Genomic DNA, 23,220 nt, shown 5'->3' with positions numbered 1-23,220 from the left:
TAAATTCTTCTGTAATAGAAGTTGGGGCTTTGCTATCAATTTTTTGCTCCGGCTGGGGTCAGTAATTATTTTAACATCAGTATATTTTCTGACATTTTCAATTGTTTTGCCATACACTGAATTGACCATCAATTTAAACAAAGTTTTATCAAATTGACTCATTGCAGATGTTCGAAGCTCTGTGTTTGTATCAATATATGGCTTCAACCATCTTGAGTGCCTGAACCTCAAAACGTTTCCAACTTTGGTCACTTGAACACCATGATTCATCAGGAACTGGAGGTTTTTATAATATATGACATAACCCTGTTTTGGCTCTAGAGTCATCATCAATTTCTTCTGTTTAGAGCCAGGTGAGCACTGAACCTCAGGAATTGGGGGCAGATCAGAAAATGTGTTGTGTAAATTATCAGGAATTGTCAGATCAACCTCTAAGAACAAGCCATAGTTACTATCATCAAAATCCTTAAGATCTTCAATATTGAAATCTTCAACCCACTCAAGCCCTGCATATGGCAGGTTATCCATCATAGCATAACCATAGAGGCTATTGGCATCCACATACAGTATATAATTTGATGGCAGTGCTGGATCATAATCAGGAATATATTTGTTATTTGCTCTGGCATATCTCTGAGAGCATTGCACCATGCCCCCTCTTATACATTGCTCCATAAACAGATACATATCCTGATCTTGGATCAGATCCAATTGCATTTTAGTGTTTAAAAACATTGCAGACCATGCTAGGCCCGGAGCACTGTAAAAATACATTGGATCCAGCTTATAATTTTGCATGGAAGATTTTCTGAATGCCTGCAGTATATCAGCTAAGAGAGTGACATCAAGTTTTAAATATGCCTTGTGATAATCACCAAATGTCTGGCATTTTAAATTGTTCCACATCAACTGGGCATGGTGATAATCATCATCAGTAATTCCAGATCCTCTGATTTTGCTGTAAAACTCTTGTTGTAATGGCAGAGCACACTCATCAAATTTAGAAAAATCTGTAACATAATCATATGGATATACACCCTTCCGCCTAATTAATTTCAGGTCCTGATTTGGAAACAAAGCACATGTGATTTTGAATTGATCATCAGATAATTGAGTGGCCAGTGTAGCCTGGCTAGCCGATAAAATTCTGTATGAATCAAGAAATCTTAAGTGAATAGGAACACCATTAACTTTAATTATTTTGCTAATGGAAATATATTTCTCATTATTTTCAGCTAAAATATTTAAATTCTGCTTGTCAAACCCCTCGTACCTGATCAAATGATGGAAATCATAATTGGATGCTCCATGGCAAAATATAGGGACAAATTTTGGTCTCTGGATCTTAATATTACAGCTATTACACAGGGCCATTAAGAATTTACCATCTGTATGAGAATAGTGTTTCACCTTGATATTTGTATCTGAAAATTCAGAATCACATACCGGGCATTTTTCTGCATTGTTGAAATCTTCAATCTGTTTCTCTGTTAAAGGCAACATGGGTTTTGATTTTAATAAGACATTAGATGCTATGTCAAGGCACTCATTTTCTATTCTATGAGCAAATTCTTTGATGGCATCTGGTCCCATGTATAAATATTTTTTACTAACAACACCATCCTGTACAACAACATAATAAAAACTAGAAGGTTTATGTAGCTGGTATGGTGTAATTGAAGATTCATCAGGATCTGGTCTACAGAATGCAAGGGGTTTGAGATTTGATTCAAAATCACAGACTATATATGCTGGGTGTTCCAACAAGGCTTCAAATTTTTTAAAATTGGCTTTTTCACTTGGATTAGGCATCACCATATGAACAGGTTTATGATTGCCACAGTATTTCAGATGCTCAATTAACTTGTTTTTAGCAATTTCTGTATTCACTTCACGAACCCCATTTATTACTTTTTTACCATCAAATACAGTTAAACATCTTCTGCACAACTTGAATATTGTCTTAGATTTGTCTAATTGTTTTCTGACTAAAGCTTCAAGATTATGTATCAGAGTGTAATGATATGTGTCATCCCTTTCAATTAAGAGCAGATCAATCGGAACAGCAGAATCATCATCAAGTGTACTGATTCTGAGAGGTGCTATCAAGCAATTGCCACGGCCAGTAGAACAAATAAAAACATTAATAGATAATTGTTTATCATTGATATCCCTGGCCTTTTTTTTTTTCAAATTAACAATATTCTGAACAGACATTGGATATTCTAAACCCTTCATTGCTTCATCAAAATTGTGTTCATATTGTTTATAATAACTTATTCTCTGAGGATTCCTTGAAACTGGAAACAAAGCAGCTAAAATACACCACAAAAAGCATTTCTCATCATTATTTTCTATGTTAACCACGGCTCTTTTGTTTTTAATATTGGCAGGTAATGGCAGATAAGTAGAACCTTGTAATGGGCTGAATTCAGAAATATTAACATATAACTTGTGTGAAGAACCGCATGGGCTCCATCCTGACTCTTTTCCAGCAAATTCAGAGTGTTTAATATTCAATTGATCTATCAAACTGCTTATTATTTTGTCTAAATTTGCATTTGAATATACCGGTACAGTTTCTGTTATGTGGGGCTGTGTAAATTTTGTGCCGTTTGGTTTCTTATATTGTGTAAACAATTTGAGGGACAGCTTATAAGAGCCATTTTGTGCATTTAGAATTGCCTGCACATCAGGATTTATACTGTTCAAAAAATTCTTAATACCACATCTTGGCTCTGATTTAAAACAGTGATCCCTTAATTGGCCATTAAAACTGCTATGAATAGGTGGTTCATAGCGTGGCTGCTTTGCTGCTCTAGCATTAACAGGTGTTTCATGCTTCCTTTACAGACCAGATGTAGATGGTTGTGGGGTCAATATTGATGACTGTACATAAGAATTACACTTATGCCTTTTGTAATATGCCTTGCTTAATATTTTATGGCATCTTGGACACATTTTTGTGGCCTTTCTGCATTTCTTACGGTCACAATTAAACCGGTGCCTAGACCAATTAGAACTAGATATATTTTTTTGCATTGATTGCAATATTTTTGATTTGGCATTTTTTGTTGTTTGTTTACATAAATTTTCTTGGTCCAAAAAAACAGAACTATTGACAATATGCCAAAACAATTATAACAGCAGTTAGTGACTGAGCTGGTGCTTTTATACCCAAACAACAGCAGTAACTAGGCTCTGGTAATCCCCAATATAAAATAATTTTGCTCTATTATGCTGTTGTATAACACACTTTACCAGGTTTCAGATCTGGGAGCTATCAGTTGTATATCAACTGGCAGTGATTATTCTCAAAATCTCACGTGTGGACATATTATTTTGCCACATGTATTTCAATCTTACACATTTTACCAGGATTCAAATCCAGAGCTCTTGTTTACAAGGCAGCAATATTAACATTTTGCCATCAGGGGAGGCCTCACATTTTACCAGGATTCAAATCCAGAGCTCTTGTTTACAAGGCAGCAATATTAACACTTTGCCATCAGGGGAGGCTTCACATTTTATCAGGATTCAAACCCAGAGCTCTTGTTTACAAGGCAATAAGCCATGGGACTATGTCCACATTTTATTGAGTATCAGAACCCAGAGCTCTTGTTTACAAGGCAATAAGCTATGGGACTATGTCCATATTCTATTGAGCATCAGAACCCAGGAGAGCTATATATCAGCTAAATACAATTCAAAGTTGGACTTTGAAATGTGCAATGAATATTTCTGTAAGTCTCACTCGGGTATATATTATCAGAACAAGGCAAAACCTGAATCCAATTCAGGCATATATGACAACATGCAAGAGGCCAATGTTCTTTTTACTAGGAATTTCCCTTGGAGTCAATAACATGATGGCATGTATAGGGGAATTTTCCCTGGAAGGGCACAGTGTAGATTTTATCTCATGCATGCAAGCATATAAAATCTCCCAGGCGTGCATAATTTATTGCTGGCCAGGACATGTAACTGATCAAAGATTAGAAAAAACATGAAATCAATTTGCTTGCCTGCCCTTGTCCTATTGTATTGATCTGTAAGTTGTAGAGGATGAGAATATAAGCATTTTTGCCCTAGTTTTAAGTATAGTCAAAAACAACAAACTGAGAGATGTAGCTTTTACACACATGGGCAAATCTGTCTAAGGGGAGTTCTTCATTTCTACACTAGAATTCAAGATTCTCTAGATTTAAATATGTACACACATGACCGATTGGGCTATATGCCCTTTTTGACATAGTTTTAAGTGTAGGCAAATCTGTCTATTGAGGCTTCTTCTTTTCTACACTAGAATTCAGAATTCATGGAATTAAGAGCATATCACACTTGAAGAAATGGGGAATAAGAGCATCTTGGCATAGTTTTAAGTGTAGGCAAATCTGTCTATTGAGGGTTCTTCTTTTCTACACTAGAATTCAGAATTCATGGAATTAAGAGCATATCACACTTGAAGAAATGGGGAATAAGGGCATCTTGCCATAGTTTTAAGTGTAGGCAAATCAGGCTGTTTAATCAAATAACCTCTTCTTTTGTACAATTTTTGTGCTTATATTATATACTTTCATACTACTACTACCATAACATTGGTGGTCACATCTGATACTCCAATGTCATTTTGTAGACGACCGTGGCGGAGTGGTTAGCATATTGCGCTACGACGCCATGGATCCCGGGTTCGAATCCCGAGCTCGGCATGGATGTTTGTGAGTGTCCATTCATCAATTTCATCATATCATCACTCATCCCCATCTTCGAAAATTAGCCAAAAGCAAAATAAAGCAAATCAATCAAAAAATCAAATTCTAACGTTTGACTAAATTTTGAAATCAGATAGAACAGAATATTTTACTTTTATTGCCCAGAAAAATAGTCTATTCCATATTTTACTCACATCTATTTATTACATTGTTTATTTTCAACTCCATGGGAGGTAAGGCCCCTTTAGGTGCGATGTCCTTGGCGATCGCCTGCTTCGCTCACCCCTTGCTACGCCACTGCTTCGGAATTGCATTAAAGCAGAGCGTATTGGGAGGTGGAATTACATCTTCAATCGTTAGGCACATGTTCTCCTTTTGCTGCATCAGGGTCAACATCTGTGCTACAAGCGCACTAGTTCACCTCAAACCTGGACAAAATTGCTTCAGATGGTACTTAAAAACTTTCCAGCTAAGGAAGCATTCTGAATAACATATTTAAATCAGACAAAATCTGACTACGGAAAACCACCAAAAACGGATTTCAAAATAGTGGACTAGTTATTATGAATTTCCCAATATTTTATGTATTTTTACTTATAATTTGTGTTTTCTTCTTGTGTCTAATTAGATATTGGTTTTAAGTATGGAGATATCTAAATTGTGAGCGATTTAAATGTAGTTAAAATATGAAAACCACGAAAGATCATCATTTCATGTAACTTGATAAAATGCTGATTGAACCGGCTTGTGGACGATTTGTAGTTGCAAGCTATGCTGAAGATTCTCTCCATGATTGCAGCAGCCACGCATCGCAATTATCCCCAGCCTCTGTACCTGTACTTGCAGGAAACGTTTTCTGTCGTCTGAAAATCCAACCGTGAAGAAAATGTTCCTGGGAAGTAAATTTGTGACAACATGAAGTGACAAATTATGGTCCCCGGACTCGGATTTAGTTATTGTTTCAAGTCTACTTTATGCACAGAAAGGCACCTTCGTAATAGAACAAGTATTATAGTGTAGTCAAAATAGGAAAAATAAAGAAACTAATTTATGTGAAGCTGAAATTTGGTATATAGCGTCTTTATAGCATTAATAGCAACATGCCAAAAGTCCCCGGCAAACACCAGTACGCTAAGGTCACCCTATTGAAAAATGGCGGACGATGAAAGTTTTCACGAAATAAGGTAATTAGAATTCATACATAACAAGCTGTAATTTGGTGCATAGCTTCCTTATAACATTAATAATAACATGTCAAAAGTCCCTGAAGATCACCCTGCCCCTAAGTCCGTAATATTGAAAAATGGCGGATAAATTCAAGTTTTCAATAAATAAAGAGCTAATTGACAGTAGCTTGGTTTATATATATATATATATATTTTATAACACTAGTAACATCAATTACAACATGTTAAGTTTTTTGCACATCATTGACACGGTAGGCAACGGCGCAATATCTGAAGTATGGCGAATAATTACAATCTTTCGCATGAGAATGGAATTGACTTGTAACAGAATGGGATTTGGCAAATGTGTTTGGTATGTAAGGTATGACAACATTCTGTAATATTTGGCGTCTGATCAGACAGAATGTTCTTTTCACGTGTCTTGATCTGCTCACAAACTAAATCAGATTGTCACTATCGTAATGCACACCTGTAAGAATCATATTCGTCGCTTTCATTGTTGTCATGTTTGTCTTCTACGTCTTCACCATTGTCTTCTCTGGAAACACTGAAAATAATAATGAAATTTGTACCTGCGACGATATTTTATATCACAGCCGGAATTTGTTTTCGGTTCTGTGAACATGTTACTTTCTTACTTCCAGTGTTTATACATTTTGTGTGTAAAATATCTACAGTAGTCATCTATGAACCTTAAGAATGTTTCACTATTTTGTCAGCCCTCTTGTGTCACTGATTCAACACTTTTCTAGTTTGTTGTATAAAATATTAATTTTCCTTGTGAATTTCATGAAAAGATGTCTTATTTTCTTCGGAATGACGAAGAAAATATTGCAATTTGGAAATTTCCTCGCAATATTCTTTACGTTAAGTACTACTTTCTTACTTTAAAAAAGGTTGTTACTGAAAGTTGAAATAGTTGCATATTGTCAATACTATAGATGGGTGGCGTGACCTTGACTGGACTATTTTGGTGGATTCAGGTACAAGTTCCTCACACATTAAAAAAATATGCTTGCCCGGACACCAATTGTTTTCATATATGTATGACATTTTAATGTGTAAAATTACGTTATATGAACATTTACTAACTCTCTTCCAGGGCCAAGCAACAGCAGCTCCAGTGCTTGAAGGAATCTGTAGCAGATTGCAAGATACCACACACAACGAACCTCTTCACTACAGTACTCGATCGCCTGTACGAGAACAGCCCGTGCAACCAAGAAAATTTCACAAATTTAGAGGACTTTGAGGCCCTCAGTGAATTATTGGAGCCTTGAAATTCTGGCACCGATTACGAAGTCGATTTTGCTCTCAGCTTTTTTGTTCAGCCTTTCACATTTCAGGCTAAAAGCACATGATTCCTCTCGTTCAGCCACATCTCAACCTTAACTGATTGGGAACAGCACATTCGCCAGCAAAAACGTTAAAATAATTATTATTATAAGTGAAACACCACTAAACTCAACACACATGACATTTATGCTCTGATATTCAGAAATATCTTCCGTTACCCAGAACATTGCATTTGCCTTTTAGCCTGTGTTTTGCACCGATTAAAAATCACATTTTTCAAACAATTTAATTTCGTTTAATATGAATTAAATAAATGCACATGTAATTTTGTTATCTCCTTACACGTTGTATTAGAATAATTACAAGAAACAATGTTGTTTTATTTCATAAACCTTATGCATAATTTGGTGTAATTAGTATCTGCAACAATTTAGTGACTTTAATAAACGTAAGGTATTTTTATGTACATGATATGATCTTGAAGCAGTTTATTTCAACAAAGAACATTTAACAAATAGATTACCTGATTGATGCGGTGTATATAGTAAGCATGTATTAAAATGAACACGTAGCTCGAACTAAAAACTCTTGTGAAATACTGTGTATATGTTATGTGAAGTGAGAAACTTCATATTTTGCTAAGAAAATATGTATGGAAAATTATATTTTTATAGCTACTACTTGAAGAACTCAAATTATTATGATGGAATTTCAACGTAAGTATACTCTGCATATAACGTGGTATATAGTTATCACAGAGGAGTTTCTGTATCGCAGTCAAATTATTTTTAGTTGAGGAACTCGAGAGTAAGTTGAAAATATTTAATAACCCACGTTGTGGTGTGGTGTTCAATTAATCAGAATTGGAGTGAGATAAATCTGTAGTTAAGGTTATTCAACACTGCAATTTGTAACTGTGAATGCAAGTTTTCTTTGATTTAGCGGGAAATCAGTCTGCTATTGTTGTAAGTAATAAATGGAAACATATACATTTTCTGCTCGAGTAGGAATCCAAAGCCGTTATCCGATCAATCAGTTTCTGTGTTTGAAACTTCTGTCTAGGAAAGCTACATACAATTTGCTTTTAATAACACCAGCTTCAAAATAACCCATCCATTCTTGTCATGCCAAGTAATGTTTGATTTTGATTTGTTATATTTAACTTTGGGTTTGTGCCACTTTTGGCTACTCGCAAAGACAATGATGGGTGATGAAATGACAAAATTGATGAAAGGACATCACAAAGAAAATAATGAAAACAATGCACAGGCTGGGATCCAAACTAGGGACCTGTGGTGTCGCATTGCGCTGTGGTAACCGCTCCGCCACGGAGCTCTGCAGAGTAATGTTTGACCATACATTGTTGATGAAATAATAATATAACATATACAGTGGTTCACATTAGCAATCGAATACGTAGTAGCATTTTGCTGCATTTCTTCACAATATTTAAAAATTAACATGTACATAAATAAACGATGGTGAAATATTTATACGCATTTATTAAAACTATATTCCCTGTTACATTTTTCTTTTTTAATTTTGGGTGCGTCAGCACTTCGGCTAATTGTTCACCCGCCACGTTATACTGGGTCCAGCCCCTTACCATAACAAATAACATAACTGTAATGTCGCATAAATGAAATATTAAAATATTCTGACTTAGGTTAAAAGCTGAGGCTGTAAAGGGGCACTCATCATACATAAGCACAAAAAAAGGACAACAAACAGAATTATAGTGGCCATAGGGCCAGTCGCCAGAGCCTCGTTAGTCTGCAAAGAGCAGTCCAGGGTGTACTACGTGGAATGAAGTTGACGATTGGGTGTACTACGTGGAAGGTCACCCCTTACACCACTGTTACGTTTTCAAATCTGAAAATAGGTATTTATGTTTGGGTGTGAAAAAAGAGATCACTTTAATATTCAGACAAATCGTGAAAGCCTTCTGTTTCTGTTAAGCTACGTTTCCATTCTGACAAGTTCCAGACTCATGACGCGCAACATGTGCCGGCGCATGTTGCGTGTCATTTAGTGCACTGTTTTCAATTCAAAACTAGGTACTTTGTACTTCTGCAAAATATGCCCGCAACAACACTGGAGTGCATGCAGGACCGCAGTGCAGCGTTGTGCAGTGCTTTAGAGTAGTCAGTGTTTCTTCACATGTATTTAAATAATTTGGTGGTGATTTAACTTGTGTAAAGATGAACAATACAGCTATGGAGGGTTTTGTGGTTATGGCAGGCGCGTACCATGAAATTCTAAAAAAAAGAGGAGAAAACGACCTAGATGGTGGATTAGAAGTTTGCTAGCGAAAAAAAAAAACTCGTTGATAAGAGACTTACGTCTTCAAAGTGGATACGAAAACTTTGTAAGAATGACTGGAAGTGATCTTGCATTGTTATTAAATCTTGTTGGACCACAGATTGTAGTCGCATCGTCTGTTTCTACTCTAGTGCGTATGCCTGTGTCCCAGGAACTTGCAGCAGGCTGTTTCCATTGTCCGCGGCGCATGTTGTGCGTCTTAATCGTTTGGGGCAATTTTGTCCCCGGCACTTGCGCCGCGGCATGTTGCAGACAGTTACCATTTCAACAAATGCTTGGCACATGCAGCGCGTCATGTTGCACGGAAAATTTGTGGTAATAGAAACGAGGCTTTACATAGCTTTTTTACAGGTCAAATACAGTGCGGGGAATTAACAATTCATGCTACTTCCTGACTACATCAGCTGCATTGCTCCCTGACTGAAGTACGAAAAGAAAGAGTAACACAAACAAAAATACAACATTTGACGAACGGCAGGTATTTATTTTTACCGTACCTAACCAAAGCGCGCAGGTACAGGGGAATTGAAAATGTTAAGTACATGTAAACGTACCGTGGGTGACGCAATAAAACGTGATGAATAGGAAAATGAGGTAGATTCCGTATCTCAGAAAATTCAACCAAGATAAATAGGAGAACGAAATCGACGAGCTTCAGTATGAAAAATGAAGACCCTTTCCTCACCCCAATAACCTTCCCAAACCAAGGGCTCCGAAAGCAGCTGTGCAACTTGGAGCAGGTATTGGGACTGCTGTACGGTTCAGTAGCATTTCGTCCGAGTTGGAGTTCATCCGAAAGCGAAATTCCGAGAAAAATGCTACAGCTCGTCCGTGACGGTTTATTGAGTTGCGTTTCGTCCGAGCCTGGAAGATGATGAGTCACACCTTGAATAACTGGTGGCAGCGGTGGAATTGGTGACTAGGATACCTCAATTTCCAACTTTTAAAACTACATTGCATAGACAGCGGAGTGTGGGGCAGGGAGTGCAGACTCAGCCAAATCGTCGAGAGAGGGGTACCGGGTTCGATACCCGTTTGAGGTACAAGTGGTTCGGATCCCACTTTAAACTGTAAGTCCAGTCCCGATTACCTTAAACAACAACAACAAACAACAAACTTAAAACAACAAATCAGATCAAATAAAATCGTCGAGAAGAAGTGAACTTGGATCCAGAAATTTTAGTCATGGCAGATGGTAACGCTTTCTTACTATCTGACAACTGTGAAGGTGAGATTTGCAGGTTCCAGAGGGAAAGAAATATTACAACAACAAAAAAATATTTTCTTGGATGGAGCATTTAAGAGTGTTTAGCAAGCAGTTTGCTTCATTAAACACTATTAGGATGGTAGCCCTCGGACGAAACGCTACTCGGTCAAGTATCAGTAAGCTGCCTGTTCCTGGAATTCGGACGAAACGCTACGCCACGTGATGTAAATCCGAAATGGTAATCTGGCGGTTCAGAAAGCGAAGATGAGTATGAACGACAAAATGGTGAAATGATGAAGGAACACTCACAGAGAACACTCATGCGCAGGTCGGGATTCGAAACCGGGACTCCTGGCGTCGTAGCGCGCTGTGCTAACCACTCTGCAACGTAATATTTTTTATTTACTCATTTTAGTTGCTTCCTTTTACCTACGCTAAAAAAAGAAATAAAATAATTGAAAATTAGTCTTTTTTTCAACATGTCCATTGAGAATGTCAATGATCTGTCCATTTTTCATTTTGTCAGGAAACCTTTAAAAATTGACATTATAGTTATTGGACCTTTGTCGCCATTGCACGGAAAGTTTATGTCATTGCAAAGCCTGATATATCTATCTACCAGATAGAACACTGGAATTGAATGAGATTAGGTAGTTGTTCTGTAATGGAGCTAACACAATTCCATTATAACTTTGTCATTCGGTAGCAAAGTAAAATAACCGATAACTTTGATTTCACAATTATTCAAAATGTATCTATCTGTTAAAAGCAAAAGTAAGAACCGAAGTCCACCATGCCAGTAACACTACTACTTCTAAGCAGATCCCACAAGTGACTGAGGTTAGAATGAAAGTTTGTCTTCTTTTAAGTTCGGAAATTTCCAAAGTTTTTAGACTGACTAGTCTGACACAAATTGTAAAGAAACTCACTCTCTTCATGATTAATAACAAACACTAGCTTCTCGTCATTATTTACAGACTGGGAAATATTTTCTGCAGGCCCCAGTTCTATCCGAGACCGCCCGACATCAGAAGGGGACGTTTCTATGCCAGGCGTGGGGTAAAATACTGCACCTGGTCGAGATTTGCTCCATTCTCCCAGCAAAATTTTTTGGTCAGCTCGACGTTCTGTTGCTGCTCGTTACTAGGGTACGACACTGCAGCATCTGTTTGTAAGCCACTGCTCGCCACTTGCAATCGTGGAGAGCTACGACCTTCCCTCAAAGGTTCACTGTGCTCCGGTGAAGATAAACGGTTCTCAGTTCGTGGTCTCTTACAAGGTTCGTATCTGGCAGCAGCATACTCACGTCTCTGTCTATTTTGGGTTTGTTGACGATAACGATTGCCGTTTCTATATGGATCTGCAGAGCGATTTTCACGGTAATTATTCTGACTCTGGACCATACGAACCCTCGGGTTTCTGTTTACCTACATGCTTGGAGTATCTCGGTGGTTCTGGTGAGTAGGATTCTCCTTCCTCCACGCAGTTCGCCAAGCATCCTGCTCTTCCGCTTGCTCGTATCTCTTAACAAAATCTGCAAGCAAATCAACAGTTACGGGAGCGTGGGCCATACACAATTGCTTCACCCTATAAGGCAATTGGCCGATTATGAGGTTTACCACCTGCTGCTCTGTGTAGTGGCTACTCAGGTTTCTGTAAGCAGAGTATACAGAACAAACATATTCTTCCAAACTATTGTCATTGTTTTTGTTGTACCATTTGGCCCTAACAGATGCCAACTCCCTTTATTTTGCCTCTGAAGAAGCAAAACGCCTCTTAAACGCCCTACGGAAATCTGAATATGTGTGGAAATCATTCTTATGAGAGTAGAACGAATGATAAGCCATGGCCGTTAGCAAACGAGGAATAATCTCCAGCCTGTATCTATGTGGGATCTGAAGGATCTCAAGGTTGGTATCTAATTCCTTCAGATAAATCTCAGCCGAAGTGGCTATAATATTTCCGTCGAATTTCCGCATGGAATTCAGGTCAGCCATCCTGGGAGTCATCCCACCACGCGTAGCATTGGTTCTATTTTTTCTTTCTTTTCTCTTTTCCGATAAAGTCGACTCGCTGCCTGAAGAACTGGAAACGATCTCTCTATGGCGTCTTTTTTACATATGCACGGTTTCGTTGCCCCAAAGAGACCTCAGACCGACTAGGAGACAGCAACTATGGAACTATGCCCATTGACTGTGAGATTCGTATGGATTTAGTATGGAAAGGTCAAAGGTCAACTAGTAAATGTTTATTTATATTTATACATGCATGTAAATAACCTGTTTAGCACATACGATCTTAAATCCTCCTCAGTGAGGTACCTGGGCAGTATTAGTATTCTTATCTAATTTAGGGGGGAACCAACTAGTACAGGTAACCAATAGGAACCTTGGTAGTCGTCACGTGCCACGTCGTCTGGAGACAACATGCGAAAGCGTCCAATCAATAGCGAGAGACGGGCCAAGGGGCCCGCGGTTTCACAAAGGTGTTGGTATGAAAGAACGCCGCAAAGTCAATCCAGCTATGACAAGGGAACGGTTCGGTCCCTTGGTATGTCCAGTTAGTAGCAAGGGACGGCAAGGTACAAAGGGAAGGTCTGGAAGCACCCAGGAGACTTGAGCTTGGGGCGCCACGACCCAAGGGTAGCACACCAAGCTCTTATGGAGCAGACCAGGTAGCTAGGAAATCTGCTTTTCTTATCCTCCTCCTTCCTTCTCAAGGAAGCTATTGGATCCCGGTGGGGGAAACTTCCAGACTAGATCTGGGAACCAGGTCTTTCGCAGTCGGCATCTGGCAGTCGACTGAGCTCCGGTATTGTTTTTTTTTTAGTTTTTTTTTTAGGATTTGACGTCAGGATTTGTGTATCCCAGCATATTGTTTATTTAACATTAACTGGAATCGACAATAATTTACAATACTGTTACAATAATTACTTTTCTTTACATCAATATTTTACAAAAACTAACGCAACTGTCGCGTTAGTACAATTTACAATGTTCCAAGAAAATCCCCAAAATCTACTCACTGCTACATATATATGAACATTCACAATCACAATCATTACATTAACTTGATTGTCATTTCATTTATCTGGTTTATATAAACAGTCATGGACGGGGAAGTGAAACCCTCTCTACTCTGGGTTTTATTTGACCTATAGCTTGCACTAATGGGTTTGGGTGCATCGTAATCCGCCTCCACAGGTTATCCCGGGCAATATGTAGTAAATCTTTAATCCTGGGCTGGTCCATGTCTTCGTGGAGTTGTTGTATACGTGTCGCTAACGGGTAATGTCCAATTTATCTGAGTGCTGTTTTGTACATATTTCAATTTCTGCAAATGTGTTTTAGCGGCCTGTAACCATGTAGGGCCGGCATATAATAATATAGGTCTAATCATCATTTGATACAGATGGAGTCTTGTTTCAATTGTCAACGCTGGTGATCTTAGTACAGGCATGAGGTATCTTGTTCTTTGTTTTGCCCTTCTTGCCACCTCATCTAGTTGTGGGCCACAAGTCAGTCTTGTATCAAGGCTTAATCCTAGGTACTTTACCTTATTGACCGTAGGGACTGGCGTCTGAAATATTTGAAGTTTGATTTTATCCCTAGCTCCACTCGATGCAAAAACTATGGTGTTGCTTTTTGTTGGATTTATTTTTATTTTCCATTTTAATAATTCTGGCACATACTTGTTAATTCGTTTTTCGTAAGTGGACAGTAATTTTGCATGTACTAACAATACAGTATCATCTGCATATGTTGCTAATATTCCTTCTTTCGGATATGGAATATCTGCCTTATATAATGAGTATAAAGTAGGGGAAAGGACAGAACCTTGAGGCACCCCTGCTTCAATAGATCTGGAAGTAGATTTCTGCCCTTGCACAGTTACTATGAACTTTCTGTTTTGCAGATAATTCATCATAATTTTTAAGTAGCACTGAGGTAGCGGAAGGTGTTGTAATTTGAGCATAAGTCCACCGTGCCATACTCTATCAAATGCTTGCTGCACGTCTAGAAATAGACCAGCGACACGATGCTTTCTGTTGTTAGGAACAGCAATATAGTCAACGACTCTGACAAGTTGTTCGGTAGTACCGTGATTTTTCCGAAAGCCAAATTGGTGGTTTGGTATTAGCTGATGTTCGTCTATAATAACTGTGAGACGCTGGCACAACACCCTTTCGAAAAGCTTACTAACATGAGATAATAGACTTATAGGCCTATAGTTTGTCTTCTCGTGCGGATTCTTTCCCATTTTTGGAATAGCTATTATCTTTGCCATTTTCCATTGTGTTGGAAAATAGCCCAGTCGTATAATGTTAGTAAAAAGTTTGGCAAGATACACAAACCCCTTTCTTGTGAGATTCTTAAGTGCCGCAGGTGGAATACCATCTAGACCAGGTGCTGCTTTAGGTTTTAGCTTTTTTGTCAGCCTTTGGACTTCACCAGGTGTTACGTGTGGAGCATCAAGAGTCGACGGAAGTTGTAGAAGTTGGTCGTATATATTTTGAACCTCTTGCTCTGTTTGTTGATCAGTAAGTTCTGCATGAAGTTTGAAATGCGTTTGGAATTGGTCTGCAAGAGTTTCCGCTATTTCCTGAGGATTGACTATAGGTCCTTCTGGAGAATTTAAGGAATTCAATGTTGGCTTATCTCTTGCATTGAGAGTGCGCGCTAACTTTCAAAATTGCCTATCTTGTAGTTCCAGTTTTCGTAGACGTTCATCCCATTGGGAGGTCCGCTCTCTTACTAGGAAATTATGTAATTATTTGGCAAGCAACCTCCATTCGTAAAGATGGTGGGGTGATTGAGTTCTATACCAGCGACGTCGGACCCATCGTGTCAAACAAAGTAAAATTTCCAGTACTGCAGAAGTGTTTGGCGTAGGTAAAGTAGATATGGTAATCGTTGTTCGGCTCCAAGATGTTTTAATAACCTCTGTAAAGTTGTTTACTACTTCATCGATCTCCTCAGCCGTATTCATTGATCGATGGAGGTTCAGTCTCATATGTGATTGCCGGCGAAAAGCGTTCCAATCTGTTTTGGGTTCCTGTAGTGCCTGGAACCTATGATAGTAGATGCCCTGGGCAATAGCTGCGATAACAGGGAGATGATCCGAGGTAAGAGCGTCTTCAACATGTGGTGCACAACTAATACCTACTCCTTTGTTCAAAACTACGTCTAAGACATCAGGTGTTCCTCTACCCCTAGGGTAGAAAGTAGGGTCCAGTGGAGCAGATATAGAAAATTCAGTATCTGGCAGCGCTTGCAGTAGAATATTTCCAGACGGGTTAGATATTCTGGAATGCCATATAGGATGCTTGGCATTAAGATCGCCTCCAACAATAACGTTGGATTCCAGTGTGTCCAATTGTAGTACGTCTTGATAATCCAGCACTGTAGCTGGAGACCGATACGCTGCAACTAATATCAGATCTTCTGAAGTAGTATGCACCTTAATTGCAATTGCCTCAATTGACGTAAATGTGGGTAGTGCTATTCTTGCCGCGTTGATTCCTTGTCTTGTTAATATGAGAAGTCCGCCTTTTCTTTGTTGGAGTCGGTCTTCACGAAAAATTCTATAACGAGAGATGGTCCATTTCATATGTGGTTTGAGGTGAGTCTCGTTAATTAGTGCAATATCTATATTTTATTGCAAAGTAGATGAGTGAGTTCAGGTGTCTGATTTGCTATGCCATCGGCATTGTATATCAGCAAATTGATATGTTGAAGCAAATTATGTCGACTAACAACAGCCATCAGATTGCATTTCCATCAGTATTTGTATTATGATTGGTATTATAGACGTTCCCGAGGTTGCTTGGGAGATTTTTTGTAGTCCTCGGGATACATGTTGCCATATCTTGGTAAAGTTCCATGTATTAACCAGATCCAGGAGTATTTGCAGACCTTGGCCAGCTTGCCCAGTATTTGTTGTAGGTTGGTGACGTTGTCCCATTCGAGACTGTGGGTCAGCTCTGTAGGCATAAGATGTATAACGTGCTGCTTCAGTGGGCCTGATAGATGTTGAAGCTGGAGCTGGAGCTGTAATGGAGGTTCTGACAGGTTGACTGGCAGTTATCATCTGAGGGTTTCTCTGTTGTTGATCTATTTCAGTGAAGATCCGACAGCCTCTAAAGTTTGCGGGATGTTCTCCCCCACAGTTCGCACATGTGGGGATCATCCCTCTTCTTCTGACATTTATATGCTTCATGTGGTTTACCACATTTAACACAGCGTGGTATGGTAAAACATTGTTGCTGGGTGTGGCCTAGACGTTGGCATTCATGGAATTGTATGACTGTTGGGGGCAGATATTCTACGACCTCAATCCTATAGATGTTCATACTTTCCAAATCATAGATCGTTGATGCTGCTGGCGATCTCTTTAGAGTAATCAGGAATAGTGGTATGTTCTTCCTTCCTTGACCTTTTGGGTTACGCTGGCTCATTTGGTGAACATTCATAGCTTCAAATCCATAATCAATGAGCTCCGACATGATGAACTTCGTATCTAGATCTATAGGAAGATGTCGAATGACAACCCGAAGTGGACGATTTTGACGATTCGGAGCTATGGCGAATCTTTCTCTGTTTGTTTGCAGATATGTTTTCAATTTGTTGAAATCATTTGATGAAGTACATTGGAAACGTATACTATCCATTGTGTAACGCACCCTTGGGTTAATCTTGGTAGTTTCGATAGTTTTCATGACAAAATTATGAGGTGCCGGTTGATGATAGACATAGATCAACGGCTCTCTGGTAGGTTTTGGTGTGGAAACGGAAGGTATTTCGTTTTTCCCTCTGTTTGAATCTGCATATTTTCAGGTGGTAATTCCGGTTGGTCTGATGTGTAGGCATCATATATATTTGATGTTTCAATTATTGATGGTGGATCCGCAGTCGCAGTACTGGCAGGAACTTTCTTTCTTGAAGGTACGAGTTGAAACCCATCGGGATCAACGGTCTTCTTTTGTGTGGATTGCATATAACGTTCTCTTCTATCCGTTGGCTTCATAAATAACTTTTCGGAAGATCTGGAATCTACTCGTCGTGGTGGGCGCATTTTCCCTCCTTGCGATTTGGAGATGGCTCCCCTGTGAGCGGATACTCTTCTCTCTTCATTTACAACAGAATCTGATGTGTAACCGAACTCCGATGCAGTGCCCTGAGGTTCCCGGTTGTCGATATTGTGCATTTCAGAATCGCTAAAGCGTTCTGTATCTATCATTGGTTGCCTCGATAGCCTATCAGAGGGAGAAATTGGGAACACGAGTTGTCCCCCCTGAATGGTTGAGCTCGTTGGCCTATCGGATGATTGGGTTGTTGAACGTCTTCCATTATTTCCCTGGACCGAGTCGGGTAGGTTGAAGTTCCTCACTGACATCGCGCGAACGCGTGTCTATGCCGCGGCGATCTCGACGTTCGATGGTCTGGAGCTTCGTTGGGCACCGTGAGGTTTCCACTCCAGGTCTCTTCGGACAAAGGAACTCCGGGCCTCGCTGCCTTGTTTATATACTGTTGGGTGGCAGCACTGAGGCGGGTGGAGAAGATCGGAACTAAGCCGGCTGCAGCGTTGCAAACTCCCTTCAAATCACGAGATGCAACTTATGCGTTATAAAATATCGAGTTTAGCATTGTAAAAACCACTAGCATGTGGCAATATGAACTTAACACTTGTGTGATAAACTAAACATGTTACATTAAAAAAATTACAAGACAAAGAGGTTCGACAATGCACGTTACATACTAAACAACAATTACTGCACAAAAGATAACTGAATGCGTAAACCACGCAGGGCCGTTTAGCATACTTTCTTTAACCAAAACGTGTGTGCCACAACAATATATGTTTCATGCTTAACAACAATGCACTCAAAATTTGATAAAAGATAAATCAAAAGCGTAAGCCTCGCAGGGCATTTCTCCAGCATTAATAATTATATATTAAAGAATATGGCTATCACGCAGGATAGCTAAATGTGATGACCACGCAGGGTCGTTACAAACAAAATGTAAACCACTGTAGCAGAACGGAACAAAATGCAGTTGGGTACATACCATCTGCATAAAGAACGTAAATAAATTCAGTATGGTAGATGTTAACGTTACAAGGAAAGAACAATTCACAAATGTTAGCTAGTAACGTTATAGGCGCGTGACGAATATAATCTATTTAACATCAAGGAAGAAAAAGGAATAGCCAAAATCTCTTACCTTTCATTGGAACATTGCAAAAAATAACTCAGTATATCGTATGGGATTAATGTGAAATAGCCGTTAAAAATATGGTTGTTTGTAAAAAAATGAATTTCAACCAGGGTTGTTAAAGGGTCAGGAATTTTAAATCAATTCAATATTAGCAAGCATCAATGGATGTGGACCGTAAAGAACCTTTTTATGTTTAAAATATTTCAATTCGTTCCAGGAACCTTTTCTCCGGATCAATTGAAATACGCCACAGGGACCTTCTTTCCGGATCAATTTAAAGACTGTCTAAGTTCCATATTGAAATGAAAGAATACGCAACTTGGACCGAATTTAAACTGTGCGATAAAAAAGGTTCCGGTCTTGTTGCGGAACCCAATAGAACCCATTAGAATTTATGGGTTCGTGGACGTTTAACAACCCTGATTTGATATTAAATTACATTTTTGGCTCGAAATTGAATAAAGCTTCCAACTAGTGTAGAAATGAGTAGCCATAGGCGTGCGCACGGGGTGCAAGGGGAGGGGCAAATGTCCCACCCCCTAAACATGGACGTCTGCCGATATTTTCGACGCAAGGATAAGCAAGGCATTTTTCCATGGGGCATATTAACCCGATAATAGTGTTGCTCCTCAAGAAACACCATTTGAATTCGAAATTATCGCATTCCTGCATGCCCATTATAATAATTAATGTAAATTACTATGACTGGAATCAAATTATACGTGTGAAATATATACCTTTAGCTGACATTCGTTTTCTAAAGGGGAGATGTGGTCATCCTCGCTCCCTTTTCAGATTTCCATGCCCCTATATTATTATACTTTAATCCAGAAATTTAGGGTAGAGGAATCTTATCGCCAGTTATTAAAAGATATTATGCTCTTGAAGAAAATTAAGTATTTTCAAGCCGATGAAAGTTCACAAAGCAACAACGGCGGAAGAAGGTGCAGTGGTGCAACCAAAGGGGGCAGGGGAGATTAGGGGGTAAGAGGGGCAAACATTGAACTATAGAAAGAAAGGTTGCAGAATCTAAGAGTAGCAAGACAAGAGGATACTGAAGAGGGATTTAGTTTTCACGTCTTTCGTGCACTATTTCTTCCAGACGAACAAGAGCACCTGCAAGGGGACACAGAGGGGCAATTGCATCCTCTCAATTTCTATTTTTATACAAATATAAATAAATTTATATAAACTTGGACAGTTGCTGCTGGTTACGGTGTAAGTCTTGCACGTGTAAGGTAATAAATAGATTTATTATTAACTTTTGAAACCGCACCGTTCATTCATAAACAAACTGTATATGAGTCATTCTGAATTCGAGTCAATTAAAACATTTTGAGTTGTTGCGAGATTATTTATTAAGATAAAATTTGGACATAATGAATCTAAGTAGAGAAAATGCAACTTGTATATCAAAATTGCCATGTCCAACTGATCTCCGAAAGTAGTGTTTAGCCTCCACCGCGTATTGAACCCGGGACCCCTTCATTACAAGGCGACGACGCTACCACTGCGCCATCGGGGAAACCATTTCAAGTATAGTCCATGATTGTATCTATTATATGAACGAGATGTGTCCCTCATCTCAAACAATACGTGGCTTGTCCCCACCGAACGAAGTGTGTCACTTATAAATTAAGTTTCGGAAAGCAGGTATTATGCATGAACACAACAAAAAATACTCCTCAGAAATTACAAAAATTATAAGCCAGTTCGAGGCGGGAGTTATTGACTGTCTTCTTCCCAACCCATCCGCTTTAGGTTCCGGGTTCGAGTCCTGGTCTGTAAATATCTATTTCAGGTGTCTCTTCACGAATTGAATCTAATTATCATCCATCTTCATAGTTTCGATTATAAAAGTGACATAAAAGCAAAGCAAAATAAGAACAAATAAAAATAATTGCAAAATGATTAAAATGTCAGAACTACATTTGAAAAATAAAATGCGAGCAGAAGATTCATTTTCAAACAGGCATTTGGGTAGAATTGTGTAGACAGACAGCATGCTCCCGAAAGTTGCCAATCCAAGTGTAGCATGACCTTCCATATTGGAGTTGTGCTTTTCAGGAAAGTTCGGTCGACGCTCCTCAAGCGTCTTATCAAGAATGCATCGGTGTTCGCAGCATTGCCAACTTATTTTCCGTCGGAAAAATCATTTTCCTCCTATTTAATCTGCGGTTGGTTGTACAATACAGCATATTAATCAAGATACAACAACTGAATTACGGCAAAGTAGTTTAGAAAACCTGCGTGCTCAAGAGCAGCTTCGATAAGGCACCTGAGTTGTCTCGATCTGAACCAGGAAATGGGCGATCTTTATTCCCCAACGCGGGCCTCCCCCATGGAGCAGTGGTAGCGTCATTGCCTTGTAATCAAGGGGTCCCGGGTGGAGGTGGAGGCACAAGTGGTTCGGATCCCACTTTAAACTGTAGGTCCAGTCCCGATTAGCCTTACTGTGCATAAAGTGAACTTAAAAACACCAACTCAACATTTATTCCCCAACGCCATTCCGTAATACTATGTCACAAGGAGTTTCCTGTGTGAATTTGTGAGCATGTAGGTTGATGATAGTACTACAAGACGTCAAGTGGATGTTTCTCTGTTCCGTTATTTTATATAGTTTTGCTACCTATGTAATTTGAATAACTAATTAATCATTTGATGAGCAGACAAACACGAAGAAGCCGGATTGGTTAGCTTAATACACTGCGAAGTCTAATGTCGGATTAGAACCTGGACTAGAAAATATGGATGGGTCATTGTCTTTATACCACTTCCATCACCTATCACATCCTTTATCATCGCGATTAACCGAAAGTGGTAGACGCGAAATAAAAATAGAACCTTTGCATGGACGTCCGAAAGAGAGGCAGGGGAGGGGGGGGGCACGACCGACCCGGAAAATGAAAGTCAACTAAAAATTATATATATCACACAATTTCATTCCAGCTGAAATAATATATGTTAATTATTGCATGAACGTGATAATTTCAAATTAAAGCAATGTTTTTTTTTGAGGAGACAACACTGTTATGAAAGGACATGCACCTTGTTTGCCCCCCCTGGAAAAAACTACCTTGCTTGCCCCTCCCTGGAAAAAAAATCCTGCAGACGTCCATGAACCTTTGGTATCGACTTCGGAGTATAAAGCATTGTTTCGTCAATGTATATCGCGGCAATAGACCGCGACAGCCTTTTATTTGCCAGGAAATACCAACACGAGAACAGGGATAGGAATTCCTCTTATTTTACAGTAGATTTTCTCAAACTAATTTCAAGTATGTGGTGACAATGCCTTCTATTTAGTATGCATATCGAGGTTTTTAGTTTGAATGAGCGTATTCCTTTTCTCGGTTTTTCCTAGAGACGATATGAGGCATTGCGGATACGAAGGGCGAACTCAACAAACGTACATTGTGAGGGAAATGCGTTTCAAGTTGTCAGGCACAGGTCGAGCTCGACAAAAAGTTGGTAAAAGTAGATCGGAATGTTTCATGCGTGATTTTCAAATTTTTTTATGGAGTTCGCACTGTGCCTGGCAACTTGAAACGCATTTTCCTCACAATGCACTTTGTTGAGTTCGCCCTTTATATCCGCAACGCCTCATATTTTCAATTACTTTGAAGCATTTTGGACCACTTTGTATTTTAATAATTTTTCAGTTTTGTTAAAAAAAAATATTCTGAAGAGTATTTGGAGTAAATCGACATTTTCCACTTCTAATTCTTATCTGTAAGGCGGAGTCACGTTTAAGAGTCATATTCCTAAGAATACATTATTTCCTCCCCTATAAATTTAATAAATTGGAGTTAAGTCCCTCTGGTTCTCACGCACGCTATCAGCCCCTATTTTCCAAAATATTACACGTTAGGTATTATGCCAGATGTGTCATTTGGGTATGATACATTCTTATAATATGCCTGTGGAGATTCGAACAGTGTTCTGTGCTTGCGAGCCAGGTTATATCGGCGTTAGCATCCAACGTTTGGAGCGCGTACATTGCTCTAAGCAGGATGCTCTCTGCCTTATGATGGGAGAAATGTATGCGCTCGAAACATTGGACGCCAACGCCGATTTAAGCTGGCTCGCAATTCGAGAACACTTTGCCAGGAAAGCTACACTTTTTTACCCATGAAGATTATTGTCCGTGGCCTGCAAGCAAGGTTCTTGCAACAAACTGCCTCGAGAGAATTATATGTGTGGCTTTTCTGTTTCTCAGACCACGTGTTACTACCTACAAACTATGTGAAACAATAACATAAACAACTTCCCGACCG

At 39.1% G+C, this 23,220-nt stretch overlaps 1 protein-coding gene across 1 annotated transcript in view; it reads left to right on the top strand.

Moving 5' to 3' along the window:
* The window catches only part of LOC145977875 (uncharacterized), a 469,373-nt gene extending 461,812 nt beyond the window's left edge, over positions 1-7,561 (top strand). Inside the window, exon 18 of the mRNA XM_083110208.1 lies at positions 7,002-7,561. Coding sequence (XP_082966334.1) covers positions 7,002-7,179 — 178 coding nt within the window. The 3' untranslated portion in view covers positions 7,180-7,561. The remainder of the gene's footprint in view (positions 1-7,001) is intronic.
* The last annotated feature ends 15,659 nt before the right edge of the window (positions 7,562-23,220 follow it).

The sequence above is a fragment of the Lepisma saccharinum genome, chromosome 23, assembly GCF_977018435.1.
Source record: "Lepisma saccharinum chromosome 23, izLepSacc3.1, whole genome shotgun sequence".
Taxonomy (NCBI): Eukaryota; Metazoa; Arthropoda; class Insecta; order Zygentoma; family Lepismatidae; genus Lepisma; species Lepisma saccharinum.
Note: the sequence above shows the minus strand (reverse complement) of the source record. Positions and strands in the feature narration are given on the sequence as shown.